The 17,255-nt window shown below is 38.9% G+C and overlaps 2 protein-coding genes across 4 annotated transcripts in view; both read right to left on the bottom strand.

Moving 5' to 3' along the window:
• Positions 1–5,478, bottom strand: part of loxhd1a (lipoxygenase homology PLAT domains 1a) — a 32,508-nt gene extending 27,030 nt beyond the window's left edge. Inside the window, exons 1-4 of the mRNA XM_005720285.2 lie at positions 5,287–5,478; positions 5,004–5,172; positions 4,746–4,886; positions 463–625 (exon numbers count right to left, since the gene is read on the bottom strand). Coding sequence (XP_005720342.2) covers positions 463–625; positions 4,746–4,886; positions 5,004–5,172; positions 5,287–5,478 — 665 coding nt within the window. The remainder of the gene's footprint in view (positions 1–462; positions 626–4,745; positions 4,887–5,003; positions 5,173–5,286) is intronic.
• Positions 5,479–7,275: 1,797 nt separating this feature from the next.
• Positions 7,276–17,255, bottom strand: part of st8sia5 (ST8 alpha-N-acetyl-neuraminide alpha-2,8-sialyltransferase 5) — a 17,379-nt gene continuing 7,399 nt past the window's right edge. For all 3 annotated transcript variants that reach the window (XM_005720282.2, XM_005720283.2, XM_005720284.2), the window contains 6 exons: positions 15,209–15,301; positions 12,889–12,975; positions 11,420–11,564; positions 11,168–11,280; positions 9,397–9,489; positions 7,276–9,302 (listed from right to left, as the gene is read on the bottom strand). In XM_005720282.2, the coding sequence (XP_005720339.1) occupies positions 8,840–9,302; positions 9,397–9,489; positions 11,168–11,280; positions 11,420–11,564; positions 12,889–12,975; positions 15,209–15,301 (994 nt within the window). In that variant the 3' untranslated portion in view covers positions 7,276–8,839. The remainder of the gene's footprint in view (positions 9,303–9,396; positions 9,490–11,167; positions 11,281–11,419; positions 11,565–12,888; positions 12,976–15,208; positions 15,302–17,255) is intronic.

Below are 17,255 nucleotides of genomic sequence, written 5' to 3'. Positions count from 1 at the left end.
ACATTCCCATTTACCAACAAACCTCTGCTCTGTTGTCTGACGTCAAAGAATTTACTGGTTAATATCTTTTTTAATGGCTGGTGTGCAAACTCATTTTATCTTGCATCACTGGTTCTTTGGACATCAGGTTTTGATGTTAAACAGGAATTCTCTCACATACAGTGTTATATTGACAATACAAGCCAACACAAGGACAGGATCATAAGCATCATTTTACAGTTTGATTAAATAAAAAATACCTCTTTTCTGTGCTGAAGGAATGGAGAAGAATAGAAAAGATTAAAAAGTCAACAACTGACATTGAAAAGGTGCTAAACTGGCATAACAAACTGAAAAAGGACGTATTAAACATCATATGATGGTGAAACAGAGTAAGTCACTTAGATCTGATTTAAACAAACGAAAAAAAGCATATTCATCAAACGAATTCAAGAACACCACCAAAAGCCCTTTTAAACTCACTTGCTTGCCAGGTGGACCTTGGGTGTGACGCCAAAGTCTCCAAAAAGGGTAACAAATACATTTGCATCTGTCCCAGCTCCTTTAACATCACCAGTGACAGTAACTACCTCGTACACTGGAAGAGAGAGGAGAAGGGAGAAGAGAATAAAAGGGAAAATACAATCTGAAATACAGTCACAAATTACATTATATCTAATACGAAAACTTAATGAATAATCACTTGAACCAAAGGACGAACACAAAGTCACATCCTCAGTGTCCAATAATCTATAAACATTATGGAGCATTATGTTTCCTTCCATGCACAGTTGCCAGGGAATTCAATGAGGCGAAACTGCAATGAATCCATGTCTGGCATTATACACCAGCCAATCCTCTCTCACATTTCACCCGTCTGTAAAATCTACCTGAGGTGGTGACATTCACATCGTTTGCATGGAGGAGAAGAGAGGACGAATCAAACTAAGAAAAAAATCAAGTCGTGCAGAAAATAAATCCTAATGACTGCTGATCGCTCGACTTCTACTCAAGAAACACCCTTTCAATTTGTGGGTTATTATGAAGTACGGTACGGGATAAGTGGTGGCAGCATTTAAGTTCCTTCTGTTTTACATTCATATTCATTAGCAGATCAAAATAACTATTTTCCTAAAAGTAATACTTTGGTTTAATCCATGAAAAAAGTTTTAGTGTTTTGGAGCTTTAGAGTAACAATCTAAACAAAAATCTGTTTAGAATTTTGTCCCACTTTTCTTCACTCCATTGATGTTTGTGGACATTTGTTTATGCTCAGCTTTCTTATGGTCCAGCATCTCAATCAGGTTGATGTCTGGACTTTCACTGAGCCATTGTAATACCTTAATTAGTTTCTTTTTCAGTCAGTCTGTTGGGCAAAGCTTTAGCTGTCCAATAGATGGCCTAATATTTGACTGTAGAATACTTTGATAAACAGAGGGGTTCACGGTTGACTCAAAGACTGCATGGTGCCAAGGTCCTACAGCTGCAGAACGAGCCCAAATGATCACCCCTCCACCACCATGCTTCACAGTTGGTTTGAGGTGTTTGTGCTTATATGCTGTGTTTGGTTTTTGCCATAAATGGTGCGATTAATTATGACCACTTTGGACATTGTTACAGAAGTTCTTTGGTTCGTTCAGATGCAACGCTGCAAACCTAAGCTGTGCTGCCATGTTGGTTAGACGGAAGAATCTTTCTCCTGGCAAACCTTCCAAACAAGCCATACATGTTCAGTCTTTTTGTACTTGAGCTGTCATGAAATTTAACATTTACATTTAAACCGTGGCCTGCAGAGTCTGGAATGATAGCATTATGTTAGCACACAACACACCTACATGCTCCAGACCAGCAAAATGCAAAAATGTCTGCGTTTATAGAGGTACTCAGACTACATACATATGAGATAGTAAAGTGACTGGTTCTTAACTCTTTTCTACATGTTTATATGACAGGCCTAATTCACCCAAGCGCTTTGTTATGCTTTGTATTTAACATTCACACTCTTACGGATGATTATTACGTTGCCCCTACTGAGGCATCCAGGGATAAAATGAGATGACCTGTCCTATCTCCTGAGCTACAGCTGGAGTTGGTGGATAAGGAGCTGTTTCGAGAATGTCCTGCTGCCTCTGCAGGGTACCTACTGTCTCTTTCCTTTGCACCAAAGCAGATAAAATAAATTCACAATGGTTAGTGCTTTCTAACTGGTTGGACTGATATCCCTGAAATTAAGTGGCTTTGTGTTATCGAGCGTTCCCTTCATTTTTAGTATATAGGACTACAAAACTAGACTAAAGTGAATCTGACATATATGCTGCAGGGTGTCCACTGTTCTAGGTAAATGTTAAAAAAGCCAGTTTGAGGTGTCATATGAAATAAAACTAAATACTAAGGATAAATGCATAAGAAGGCTAGACAGCAAGAGAATATCTTAAACCTTCTAGAAGATGGAGAGAGGAAATGTACAGATCTGATAAAGGAGCAATTTGATCAAAGTCAATCTGATACCTAATTAACAGTGAGGGGAGCTATTAAACCCAGCTTAAGGAGAAAGAGAGACACCTGATAAAATCAGATAGACAGTGGCCTGGTAAAACTCAACCATGATAATCTCCTTGGAGTGTCAGAAACCTGAGTGGGTCAGTTAGGTAACAAAGATGTTCTCACTGTAGAGGTGTATCACAGCTACAAATACTTAATGTTCCTTTTATAATCTGCAAGATGATCAAGAGCTTCAAGTAAATCATTAACTATATAAAGTCAGTTTTATGGAGGTTTTTATGTGGAAACACATAAATAATGTAATTGAATGTAATAGACACATTATGATGTTGCAGTGTTGCATGTCTTGTAAGCTCTTGCAAACACGTTCAGAAATGTAAAAAAACAAAAAAACAAAAAACTGAAACAAAGCAAAACTTCTTTTGGGGCAAAAGTACTAAATCTGTGCCTTTCCCAAGGTTGTTTGAATATATATCCAGCAAGATATATATGGGGAAAAGTGCTTGTGCATGTGTATGTGTGTTTGTGTGTTTGTGTCTGGAGCACTGAAGCACAGTAAAAAAGCATTATATAAGAGCCAGTCCATTTACCATTTAGGAGTCTGCTCAATTCTTCATTCTGCAAATAGCTTCCACTGTAAAAAGTTCACAAGAAGGACAAGAAGGAATAAAGGGGCTTTTGAGCTTGACCTTTTGAACTATGACGCCATCTAATTAATTTCTCTCACTGGATGCACACAAAGAACATTGTGTTAGGATATTTATGATGACTGATAAACTGCGATAAATATTCTAGTAAGCATGTTTTATATTGGGTTATTTCATCAGCAGTACTCGTGAAAAGGCATTTTTAACCTAATCCTACTAACTGCATGTCTTTGGACAGCAGAAGGAAGCTGGAGTACCCATGCAAACATTGGAAGAACATGCAAACTTCACACAGAAAAGCTCCAGCCAGATTATGAATTTGAACCCTGGACCACTTTACCCTGAGGCACGCTACCCGCCTGGTTTTTGTTTTCAGCTAAACTGACAGAAATTTCTTTATCATCATCTTGTCCCCAACTGGTAACAGCAGATGCCACCCCTCCCTGAGCCTGGTTCTCCTGGAGGTTTCTTCCTGTTAAGACGGAGTTTTTCCTTTCCACTGTCACCAAACACTTGCTTATGGGCAGTGATCTGATTGTCGGGGTTTTCTCTGTATTATTGTAGCGTTTCTACCTTACAATATAAATCAGCTTGAGGCGACTATGCTATGATATTATGAGTGAATTGAATTGGTTTGTTTTCAGAATAAACAATGAAAACAATTTAAGTAGGAAACAATTCCAACATTGTGTCAAAAAGTCAATGATTTGCATGTCAAAAACCTGACTTGCAAGCTTAAATTGAATTCCATATCTGAAATCAGTGTAAAAAATAAGTCTAGTCTAGTCAGAGGATGCTTAAAATATGTTACATGACAAGAAAATCTTATGCTATTAACATCCATCCATTCGCGTCCGCTTATCCTGTTCAGGGTCGCGGGGGGCGCTGGAGCCTATCCCAGCTGTCATGGGGCGAGAGGCAGGGTACACCCTGGACAGGTCGCCAGTCTGTCGCAGGGCCAACACACAGAGACAGACAACCATTCGCACTCACATTCACTCGCACATTCACACCTATGGACAATTTGGATTAACCAATTAACCTATCCCCACAAGCTGCAAGTCTTTGGACGGTGGGAGGAAGCCGGAGTACCCGGAGAGAACCCACGCAAACACGGGGAGAACATGCAAACTCCACACAGAAAGACCCCGGCCTGATGGTGGAATTGAACTCAGGACCTTCTTGCTGTGCGGCAACAGTGTTAACCACTGTGCCACCGTGCTGCCCGTGCTATTAACATTATTAACAAAAAACACACAAAATAGTCCTGCAGAGTTGATTAACATCTTTCTGAGGGCCTCTGATCTGCTTTAAGAAAGCTCCTTTGACTCGCAGACCTGATTCTGGCCCCGGCTGTGCTCCCAGCCCCTGGGACTGGGATGGCACCCAGCACCTGTCTGCCCCCGAGCCACTGTTTGGCGTCATTCATGTAGAACATAACTGAGCTTTCACCCAGAACAATAACAGAGGGATTCCCCGGAGCGCTCCAGCTCAGTGCTGACAGAACTGGAGTCAAGGTTTGAGCAGCTGATACACTCCAACATATTGACTCAGATTTTTTATTTTAAAAGCAACATGTGAGGCTTCTCCATCTGCTCTGCAATCAGATGCTCTTACCTTTCTTTTTGAAGTATTCATCTTCATATCCATCGGATGAGTCTGTGTGGTAGTTCAGCAGTTCATTCTGGTAGATTTCAGAGTAGTCCACCTGTTTGCTTTTGGACTTTTTCCCCTTCTTCTTTTTATCTTCATCGCTGTCTGCTGGTCCCTTTTTTGCCTTCTTTTTCTTCTTTTTCTTTGTTTCCTCCTCCTCTTCCTGCTCCTCAATTAAAGGCTCCTCATCATCGTCATTGTGAGACTTTTTCTTTTTCTTGCCATCTTTGGACTTTTTATCTTTGGAACCCATCTCCACGTCCCCCTCCGGGTTCTCTGCAGAGGATTTCTTGTGCTTTTTCTTCTTTTCCTCCTTCACTCCCTCGGTCACTTCTTCTTTGAGTTTCTGTGATTTCTTCTTTTTGGTATTGGTTGAGGGATCATTGTTGTTCTGCTCACCCTCATCATCTTTGCCTTCAATCACAGCCTCAGCATCCTCGTCCTCATCTGCTTTCTTTTTCTTCTTTTTCTCTCGTCCCTTTCCCCCCTCTTTTTTAGCTTTCACGTTCTCTGAAAGCTCCTGATTCTCAGTGCTCTCGGAGCTCTTGTGTTTCTTCTGACTCTTCCCCCTTTTAGTGGTGTCCCCTCGGGTCAAACCGTTGCTCCTCTCCTTTGACTTTGGCTCAGTTTCCTCCACTTCGTCATCAACGTCTTCAGTTTCTCCTGAAGCTGTGGATTTTTTCTGTTTGGACGGCATCTTTTATTCATTCACTTCCCTGACCCTTAGTTTCGTAAGAGCTGCGTAGAGTTTCTAATGGTGTAAGACAATTCATTTGACCCTTGGCTGCAGAGATGCTCTGGGATCGTGGGGTCGGAGCAGCCACTGAGGACACACAGATGGAGGGATGACTGCCTGGACGTCTCCTACCTGGCCACACAGCCTGCAGACACACACACTCACACACACACAAACACACCATGCATACACACACATCACTCATGAAAAATTAGTGTCACTTCAGCACTCACATGACCCACAGGAGAAAGCCCTGTGAAAAAGGAGCCTTGCACAGACAACTTATCCTCTCTGCCACGGCACCCTGTATTATTCATGGTGTCAGGATCGCTTTACGGGCCGGGGGTGTCTCGCTTTTACCTGCAGTCACACTCATACAGACAGGACCACAGACACGCATGTACACATCCACACACACCCCTACACACACACACACACACACACACAACTTTACAATTACTTCTCTTTGTTTATTGTTGTATCAAGTGTGTCTAATTCACATTCACAGGGTAAAAGCAACTTCTAACTCTATGTAATACTCAGACAGCATTGATTTATTTTACTCAGTGCAACTTATAATGAACTCTAACAAAGGTAAGAGCAGCACGTTTTAGGAAATATGCTGCTTGTGAAAAGGCTATTGCTAGCCTGTCTCAGTCAGGAAAAAAAAGTACTGGCTCTGGCTGGTGTCTAGAAAAAATATATATATTTTTACAGTTTCTTCTTTATTTACAGACGAATCAAACACCATAAACAGCATATATAGTTATTTAAAAATAATCAAATCAGTTAAAAATTTAAAATCACTCTGATGTAATTTACAAATTGAAGTAAATGAGAACGTTTCTAGTTTTTGGACATTATTCATGATGCAAGTCAAAACCAAATAAATATATACATATATAATACCCCAAATAATACAGAAGAAATTTCCTCACATCATTTGCCCAGAAAAAAATACTATTTCTGTGGTGCTTTAATGATGGAGAACGGGAGGAACTATTGAATCTAAATTAAAAGTTAAATCATCTGCGGGTTAGCATCATTTTCCATATATCAGGGACTTATACAATAAATTATAAATAGAAATAAGAGAAATAAACTTAAGAAATAAATAATAATGACACCCTGTTTCATGAATAAGTTCCTTTGCATTGCTGTTGTATCTCTGCCTCACTGGCATACACATCTGTATTTGACAATGTGCCAAATCATCCCATTAGCCTTATTGCTGCCATCTGACACCTGATGATGCAGGCATCAAGGAGAAGGGCAGAGTTTGGTCATATTGGTCTTTCAACATCAGATTACCCAAAGATTGGTTGACAGCAAAGAGTCAAACCTCATTGGATTGCTTCACTGCACTTTTCCTCCCCAGGAGTTATTGTTTGTCTCTCGCCTGCCAAAATTTCAAACTTTTTTCTAATTCACATTCAGCTCAGCTGCCCTAAAATTTCAGTTTCACAGGTGTGTAATAATTTTTTTGAAAAATGCACCACTCAGCTACTTATACCTGTGAGTTGAGGACATGTATTTGTTTTAGCTAGCCTTTTTTCGCCTGTTCTTGAACAGAATCAACTTTTTAGGATAGCTGTGGAGTGCACATTGAGGCTGTGGTTTTACTAGTTTATTGTTTTACACTTTTTTTAATGCAGAGTTTTGATGCATGTTTTTATTCATGTGTGGTCACATTTTCACTTCACACAGCAGTGCATTCATTCACACTCTCATCCCAACACAAAATAATGAACATACAAGTGAAAATTCAGACAAGTTTATTTACAAGCACAGTAGCAGTATAAAGAATGATCCAGAGTCATTTAAGAAGCACTGTGTTATATATTACCTCCATTCTTTACACAGACCAGATCCCCTCTATTTCCACTCTTGCTCATTAACTGTGACTGTAGAGCAATTTAGCTCGAAACTTTTTGGTGCTCCATAAACACACAAAGAGTCTGTATAAAGACATGAAGGAAACAGCATTTTTTTTTAATCTTATTTGTAATGCATTTAAAGAAATAATGGACAAGTGCACAGCTGAGCATGAACAGAGGAGTGACTGAAAAGTAAAGTTACAGTCTCACAAGTGAAATAATTTGTTGCATACAACAAAACAAATAGAAAAACCTTTTATGACTTTCCAGTGTACCACAGTAGCATAATACATTTTTGGGGGTCATAAGTGAAAATGATACCACATCATCTCAGCCACTTTAACATATCCATCAATCTTTCTCCAAGCAAGAGTCTTGTGTACATCTCCAAAAGCACTGTGAGCTTCAGTTGAGGCTTAAGTGTAAACATAGGCTATATCAGTGATCGCTGAAGCAGGCACACACAAAGCCAAGTATAGAGTAAAGTCATGCAGAGCACTACGTGGTTATGAGTGGAGTTTACAGGGAGGGACTCCAGTAGAATACAAGCCATGAACTGCACATGAATTGCTTTACCTTAGTGTGCTAGGGTTGTGCTTGGATGAAAAGAGGCAAACTAAAAACGTTGTCTGCACATCATACAGAGGGATTCCATACCTCATAAGGCAATAAGGCTTAAGACATGAAAGACAGCGATAGGCTGGGTTGCTTTAAAAACTGGAAAGCCAAAAGTTCTGTGGAGTTGGTGTATTGCAAAATATTTTTCTAGCTTTCACCCTAATCTATGACACCCCACTCCTCCCCCAAAAAACGAAAAGAAAATCTTGCCTCTTTTCCACCAGAAATGATGAGAAATATTTGGAAATGGGAGAAAGAAGGCCGCGGAAAACAGGCCGTTTCAAGAGTGTTTTTAAAATATTCACCGAGGGAATATGGTGAATAGGAAATAGATTACAAAAGTAGACAACTGAATTTTACAGTTTGATTTTCTTTTCATATTTTTTAAAATATTAGCTGAATATTAAGGTTCAGACTTTGTTTTTTTGTTGTTTTTTTACACAAACATTAAAAGCTGCCACACCCACAGAGTGTCTGAGAAAAAGAGAGAAGAAGACGGGCTTAAATATCTGTGTGACCAAGTAGAAAAACAACACCTCTGTACAGCCGAGCCACTAGAAAACTCCACAGAAACAACATCACTATGAAGACCACTTTGTTCACATTAAAAACAAGCATCCAATGGTCTGACAGTCGGAGATAAGATGCTGGCAGAAGAGAAATCTTCAACATGTAGATGAGAGTGTCCCAAGGCCAACTCTGTTTGAACTGGGGTCAAAATAGTTGCCTGAACTGAGATTGCCGTGATGAAAACTGGCCTAAAGACAAATTAAAAGGTCAAATCTTGAGCAGTTGCATTAAAGCAAATTACTAATTAGAGTGAGGGATCATGCGCATGGCCCTGTGTGTACGTTGATGATCCCACGTGTATGCATGTGAATGAAGTTGAAAATTTCATGAGGCATTGCGTGAAAGCCCGGCCGTGGTTTGACGTTGTCATAGTAGTGGTGTGTGATGAAGATGCCAGAGGGGTTCATAGGAAACGCCCAGAAACCGTAGAGGTGGACCTCCTCGCACATCTCTAATGCGGCGGTGACTAGCATCAGGCCGCTGCTGAGCCGTTTGGCGCGGACGCCCTGCACCGCCCAGAAGCGCTGCACGTTAAGCAGATACTGCGGGTGGAAGAAGAACACACCTCTCTGGGAGTCAAAATCATCCAGCATATACTTAACTCTGAATGACACGTCGGTGTTGCGGGTGTTGTAGAACGCGGGTAGCACCACTGAGGAGTTTTCGTAATTCTGAAGGACGTCATAAAACGGCCTCCGCCATTTCTCCAGCTTCTGAAATCTGCAGAGAAAGTGATTCATGTGATAAAAGGAAAAGATCATTGGCAGAAGCTGAGCTAAAGAGGTGTTCTTTCTCAGACCCATATTTACAGTACCTCTCAGTTATAATGCTCGGGTTTATTGTCACCAGATCTGTTTTAGTCCCAACATCTGCTGAATATTTGTCATTAATGGGCGGTATGTTGCATCTGCAAAAAAAGGAAAATAACGTTTCACTAGAGTTTAATAATCATTTAGATTTGACTTGATATGTTTAAAAAGAGGCATGCTGAGGAGACAACCTGAAGAGCTGCACAAGTAATCATATAATAGTTTTAATAAGAAGTTGTTGGGGTATTTTTCTTTTTACAATAAATTACATAAATTGGTTAACCAACCAAAAATCCAGAAGAAAACACATTACACAAAAGGCATAAACTGATTTGCAGGTCATTAAGTGAAATCGGTATTGATCTCCTACCAGCCAGAATTGTGACTCCCACTATTCCTACTATCCTGATCTCAGTTTGTTATGTGCATAAAGCACACCTGTACACACAATCAGTTTCTATTATTCAAACCTGTCTGCCACCATGGGCAAGAACAACGACTCGTCAGAGGAGGTCAGAGACAAGATCGCACCATGTACAAGTCAGGAATGGGCTACGAGACCATCAGCAAGAAGCTTAGTGAGAAGGTGACAACTGCTGGTGCAATTATTAAGAAAAGAAAAAAATATAAAATCATAAAGTGATGAGAACCTACTTCCCTCAGTCAGAAGACTGAAAATGGGTCATGGGTCTTTCCGCGTGACAATGACCCAAAACAAACCACTAGGGAAAAGGAGTGGGGAAAGAAGAAGCACATTAAGGCCATGGAGTGGCCCAGCCAGTCTCCAGAACTCAGTCCTAGAAAATATATGGAGGGAGCTGAAGCTGCAAGTTGCCAAACAGCAGTCAAGAAATCTAAAGGATTTAGAGAGTTTCTATAAAGATGAAAACTGACCAGCTACAAGAAACGTATCGAGATACTTATCTCACTCAATGACGTGAAACTCAACTTATAACTTTTATGTAATGTTTTTTTTTCTTTATCTGTATCAAAATGAAACGACCATAAAAATTAGAAAGTGTTCATTTGTTTGTAAGTGAGCAAACTCATATATTCAGCAGGGGATCAATAATTATTTCCACCACTGTAACTGGAATAAACAGGAATTTTAACATTTGAATTTCTCTTGGTGAAGCGAGGTCTATGGGACTACACTGATCAGCAGCAACATTAAACCACTTCATATTCATTTTGCTAAAACAACTCTGATCCTTCAGGACATTAACAGTACCTCCAGGGATGTCCTTTGGTATCTGGATCTGCAACATTGGCAGCCTGTCATGCTGAATCCCCAGACACTCAATCAAATTGGGATTTAAGGTGTTTGAAGGCTCAATACCTTGGGCTTTTGGGAAGCCACTCTTCAACAATACTTGGTTGGAAGTTAAATGTCAAAGTTACAAAGTTCCATTTTTGTGAATGGTAGAACCAAGGATTTACTAGCAGAAACTTGGATTCTACAACGATCCAAGTAATACGCTTCAGTGGTTTTGATGTTGTGGCTGTTCAGTGTATAGATTTCAGAATTTAGTGCTAGTTTATTATTTGATGACTTCTTGTCATGTAATTTTTCCCAAGTTAAAGTTTTAATATTTAATATTCATTCATTATTATTTTTTATTATTCATTCTCAATTAACCACCAATTGTTCAATGACAATTTGTATGTATTCCTCGAAATTAATATAAAGATCAAGAATATTAAATCAGAACAGAATTCCAGGTAACACTGTACAACTCTCGCATATCAAATACTACAAGACTGCATCGTGAATACCTAAAAACAAAATCTGCTGAGTCAATTTCCTTTCCACATTTGCTGTTCTTGATGATACCACCATTTCCAATGACAGCACATTTCTTGAACTGCGACTTGGAATACGGCATATCCTGAAAGACATGAGGTGGTAATGTCAAATGAACACAACACAAGAACTTTTGAAATAAAACACATCAGATCAGCAGGTTTGGAAATGCCCACAGATACAGTAGAAAATAGCAAACACTCATAAAGAGGTGGTGAACTCACATCTGGTAACATCTTGAAGATCTCAGTAGTAATGGGAAGGATCCCACTGGTGTCCACCTCGTACCTCAGCTTGGTCCCTGCAGGAGTGTTCCTCTTGGTTGTGAACAGAAAGTTAGGAGCATTACAGCAGCGCGACAGAGACATCCTTCAGGACGACACCAAAGAAAAGTAAAACTTAGCTTTAGAAGATGCACGGTAAGATCAAAACCAAAATTATTTCAACCTTTACATCCTAATTGTTTTGGGTTGTTTATCAAAAGATGGTCATTACAAATTAACAATGTCTTTTTAAATAAAATGTTACTTCAGCTCTTGATATCTTCTTAAAACATACCTTTGATTAATGAGTTTGCACATTTTTTAAAGAGCCCAGAACCCAAAGATGATAGTTTTATAGATCACTGGTCACATTGTTAGATACACTTGCTTGTTAATGCAAATGTCATCCAGCAATTCAATGCTTTTTGGCATGTAGAGCTTGTCAAGACAACCTACTAGGTGGTGAATTACTTTGAATGGTTGTTGCCATACAGGCTGGTATTTTTGAGTATTTCAGGAGCTAAGGATTTCCCACACAACTATCTCAAGGATAAAATACCTAGTGAGTGGCAGTTCTCTGGGCAAAAATGTCTTGGTGTTGCCAGAGGTCAAAGAAAAATGACCAAGCTGTTTTGAGGTGACAGGAAGACATCAGAAATCCAAATAACCATTGATTGTATACAAAGTATACAGAAAAGCATCTCTGAATACACAACATATCAAAGCTTGAAGCAGATGGGCTACAGAAACTGATGCTAAAGTTCACATGGGCTCTCCAAGGACGTGATGGAGATTGAGATCATGGATGTGCAGCTAAAAAATCTCTAGCAACTGTGTGATGCTATCATGTCAATTGGGACGAACATTTCTGAATGTTTCCAGCACCTTGTTGAAGCTGTGACAGCAAGAGTTAAATTATTTCTGAAGACAAAAAGTAGTCCAGCCCAGTATTAGCAGGGTGTAACCAAAAACGCTCCCATTGAGTGTATATAGTAAGACCCTGAACATGTTTGCTTTTTTCTTTTCTATGTAAGAATATACAGTATTTTATCCAGGATACTAATCCTTCATCTTATTCTACTTGGTTATTTATGATTCCCCAACAGTCAGTTCATCAAAATATTGTTCTATAAAATTTGGGGTTGGTATTCTCCATATTCTGTACTATTTGTACATATTTGGCTTGTAAAGTTTACTCTATTTTAACTACATTTTATCAGCAGAAGTAATCATTAATTTTCTGTAGAGGACTTCCAAACCAATAAATGTCAAGGTGATAATAGATAATAATGTTAAGTATGTTTCTTTTAAACTATTCAAAAGGTAACCAGTGCACTTCACAAAAAACACAGTCTTTAGAAAAAAGACCTTTTCGATAAATGCAGACATTTACATACATAATTCTTCTGCTCAGAATGAGTAACACTTACTTAAAGTTGCTGGCCTCCTCCTTGTTCTGCTCCCACCTACACACCTGCAGGTTTCGCCATCTTTCAAAGAGATCTGACGTTTTCACCCTGGTAGAGAGACGGACAGGATTGAGAGACTTGTGGGATGAGGAAAGACGACTTTATTCCGACTGACATGGTTTTTCCAATTAACCATTATTTCTGCAGAGGCAACAAATTGAAGAAACACCTTAAATGTTTCAAAAAGATAAACCAGAGGCCAAAAAAATTACTGCAACTTTACTGATCACCCTGGATCTCGACTCATTAACAGAAAGCACATCTGTAAATAGATGTCCTTGAACTGACATGCCCTTGGAGATGATTGGGGCGGCGTGATTTGCTCTGGGAGTCAGGCTTGTGCGTTCATTTTGCTGCCTGCCAGAGTGACAACAGCTGTTCCCTGCCGCAGCCAGAGTCGTTCTAGGGCTTTCATTGAGCACTCAGTATGATTTTGATAATTAAGCTGCCAGCCTGAGGGCCACATGCAAAAGGTCACTGGACATTGTTCATATTCACACAAGAGGAAAGATGCTGCTCAGATTGCCTTTGGAGCAAGTGGCTCATTGAATGAATCTGGCCAGTGATCTACTGTATGTTGTAAGCATGTTATTTATAGTGTCCTGTAGTTATAAGAAAATAAGGAGAGCAACAACTTGGCTCAATAGTGTTGGCAACAAAATGAATGTTATTGAGTAATGAAACTGCTCAAATGGTCAAGAAGTGCCTGAAGTAACAACATAAAATAATCTGCGCTAGCAAATGTGTCAACTGTATTGACACTGTGTGTACTTACTGAAACATGTACTTATTTTTGTTTGTCTTTTTGGTCACACTATGGCATGACTCCAGACCTGAAAGTGTTGTTTACTTAGCTGGTTGACCTTTAATAACTCAATAACTATTACTGTGAACTTTTATGATACTGGATGATTGACAAAATTCATTGGGTTGCCTTGAAATCTTTCATCACGCCAAAAATTTTGGCACACAGTGTCAAAAACTGCTGCCCAACAGCAAGAAAACAAATAATATTGGTCTTCTATTGGTGGGCCTCTTCACCATGTTTCACGGTGCTAGTGCTAGTTTAGCCAAAATAAGCAAGTATTGCTTTTTACACTACGCACTAAAACACCCTGTATATAGGGAGACTTTGCAAATTAAGCCTCCTAATGTTAGCTGATAACACACCACCTTCTCATCTTAAAATAGCCACTTCTAGTGTTAAAAAACCAACGCGTCAGAAGTCAAAATGCTAACACAAGGGCTTCCAAAACAGAGCTTCAAAGACAGCTAGTTAACGTAACAGAGCTCTCATCCATCTTTAATGGAATCATGTTCAAGTATCTTCAAATACTATCCTTTTCAGATTTATTTTGTGCCTTGTGCAGTATTAAGTTGTAGCATTGAGAATGTTAGCATGCTTGAATAGATTTAGCCCATTTTTGCTAACAAAGCCTCGCCTTACAAAGAAATAATCAGAATGTTGTTGACACATTTGGCTTGCATTCATCACACTTCACATGATATTGTAATGTGTGACATACAGATGAAAGGTTCTGCAGTCATTAGTTGGCTATAATGATTGTAAACTAATGAGAATTAAAATCTGCTGAGATGTGTCAAGGTTGTCAAGGAGGACAACTTCACTAAAACCTGACCAATACTTTAGAAGGACGAGCAATTCTTGAAAATGCCTGTAAAACTACCAATACTACCTTCACCATGAGCACAATTTGGGAGCCACAAGATGACCCTTTGTTAAAATATCATCAACATCTTGCCAATACTCTTAGTGGAGCAGTCAGGGATGATAGACATCTCATCATCAAGTTTGAAAAATATTTACACCTAAAATGCTGACTTTAAGTAATCTGATTACCTGTAAATTTTACATGTGATTTGGCTAAACTGGTACAGTGTAATTTAATTATTAATTACTTGAATAAATAAACTTTTCATTTTATGTATTTATGTTGCATTTAGTTAAAATTATTGCTTCTTTTAGTTCAGTTAAGCTACAAAAGAGTTTAGAACTCCTGCTTTGACTTGGATTCATAGTTGTCATCCAGAACCAGACATTGTTTTGAAAATGCTAGTTACTCTTACGCTGGTGGTGATGCTTAATTTTTAACTTCTTCATGCGTTTTTTTTCTTCTGCTACTCAATTTACAGTATCTTCACTGACACTGTACCAGTAAACCCTACACCTGACACATGAATACTTTCATACATGATAAACACGCAGGATTACCTTGGAGATTTTTTTACCTTGTTAGATGAAACATAATCGGACACTCACATTGTCAGCACTTTGACGTCTATAATCTCCTGTCTGAGCTCCCTGCATGCAGTAGAGTTGTAGTCAAAGGAGCCATCATAGTTTTCCAGATACCTGGAGGGATAAAAAGCGTCATCCTCTGCTTACATCTATTCAACATAAAAGAATTTAACAATAAACAGAAGAGATAAAATACACTATGCTTAAATAATATATATATGTGTAAAACAGTATGTTTAAAGGTCACAATAAGAAAAAATATTTCATTTTTAATATAAAATGTCTATGGTTTGACTTTATGAAATACTAGAATATCAGTAGAGCATTGTGGAATGACAAATGACAGAAATGATGTCACTGATTTTAGGCGTCACAAACAAGATAGTAACATGTCTACTGGACACTTGCACCAGATTCTGTTACATCTTAGTCTAAACCAATGTCATACACTAAGTGAAGAAACGTAGCACCTCTCATATTTTTATATAGTTCACTGGCTATGATGAGAACTTGCATGGTGTAACATTGGTACTCTGGGGCTAAAATGTGTGCATACACTGTATGTTCACATGTTGAATTAGGAGAGAAACAGACAAGGAAATAGGGCTGATTCCAGTGCTTGTCTTGCTAAAGTGGTGGATTAGACGGTTTAGCGGTGTAGCATCTGGTGGTTATGAGCGTGGCCGGGTCGGTGCTTTTGTGTGAGGAGTAAGTAAGTATATCAGCTGTGCTGGCTGGAGTAACGTGACAGTTTGACTGATTTATTACAATTTTGTCACACTGTAAACATGAACACATACAACAGTAGTCATGCAAACAAGTAACCATAACAAAGAGGTAATAACAAACAAAGAGTTTGGGAGGAATTTTATCTTTTTTAATAAGGACTAAAGAATTGGAAGAGCTTCTTTTAGACACATGTGAAACAATCGTTACACTGGAATGGCAACATTAACCAAAAAGTATACAAAAATAATGTCTTTAATGTGTGGTGTGCTTTTGGTTGATTTCACAAAATGGTAAAATGTGAAGAGCGCTGGAAAAAGAGCCATGCTGGCTGGGAAATTTAAAGTCGGCTGTCGTATTTCTGTGTACTGATGCCTCATTTCTTCCAGCCTTTTGTTTAAACGTGATCAGAAAGCGGTCAGGATAAAATGTGTGTGTGGCGGGGGGCGTGGTTAGTATGGAGGAATAGGAGCCTGCTAGTATTATGTTTTGTTGGGTAGTCGATTTTTAAATATCACTAATTACTATAATGCTTTGTTGAAATAGCTTGGATGTACATCTGTGAAGCAAAGAGACTCCGTTATGGAGATGTTTGGTTTCATCCTAGGGTTAGAAGCACAGACAGTATCAAAGATGCACGTAGCCACCATCACAGAAGTTATTAAGTTGAACGTTTTCATGTGGTCACCCTGGTGCTTTAAAAACCAGGTGTGGTGAGCAGGCTCTGACTGTTCAAAGAGTAAGGGACTTCACCCCCTGCTGACCATTCAAAAGAATGCAAGCCATGGTGGCTTCACCTTCAGACCCAGAAGCTACATCCATCTTTCACACTGCACATGTTTAGAAGTCAGGGATGTAAATTGAACTGAACATGTTACATGATTTAGGTTCTGAGGGGAAAAAAATAAGGAAACACATGTATTTTCATGCTTATCCTATTACCACAGCACCATTTGCTATATTTCTGCTGCGATGCCTGCTAACATTAACCCTAGCTAACTGTAAATAAATCTGTCATGGGTTTTCCACGTGCGCTTCTTTGACACTACATGTAACATGCATGGACTCAATAAAAATTCAGCATTATATAAAGTTATTCTGCCATTAGCACTGTAGGCCACAGTCTTGCTTTAGTGGTTATTTAGATGGGTTTTTTTCACATTTGCGGGGTTTTTTTGTTCTTACACCATCAATATGATGCATTTGTAAACTGTCTTACCCTCATGAGATTGCTATCTTTATCCTGATCCAAAATCTTCCTGTTAAGGTTCGGCAGTCTATTTTTATTTTTATTTTTATTCCTATTTATTCTATTTATCCCCTTCGTATATTTTATTTATAT

This window comes from Pundamilia nyererei, unplaced genomic scaffold (genome assembly GCF_000239375.1).
Source record: "Pundamilia nyererei isolate P.nyererei 1_Seehausen unplaced genomic scaffold, PunNye1.0 scaffold00002, whole genome shotgun sequence".
NCBI lineage: Eukaryota > Metazoa > Chordata > Actinopteri > Cichliformes > Cichlidae > Pundamilia > Pundamilia nyererei.
The sequence above is the reverse complement of the archived record's forward strand: the minus strand, read 5'-3'. Positions and strand labels throughout refer to the sequence as shown.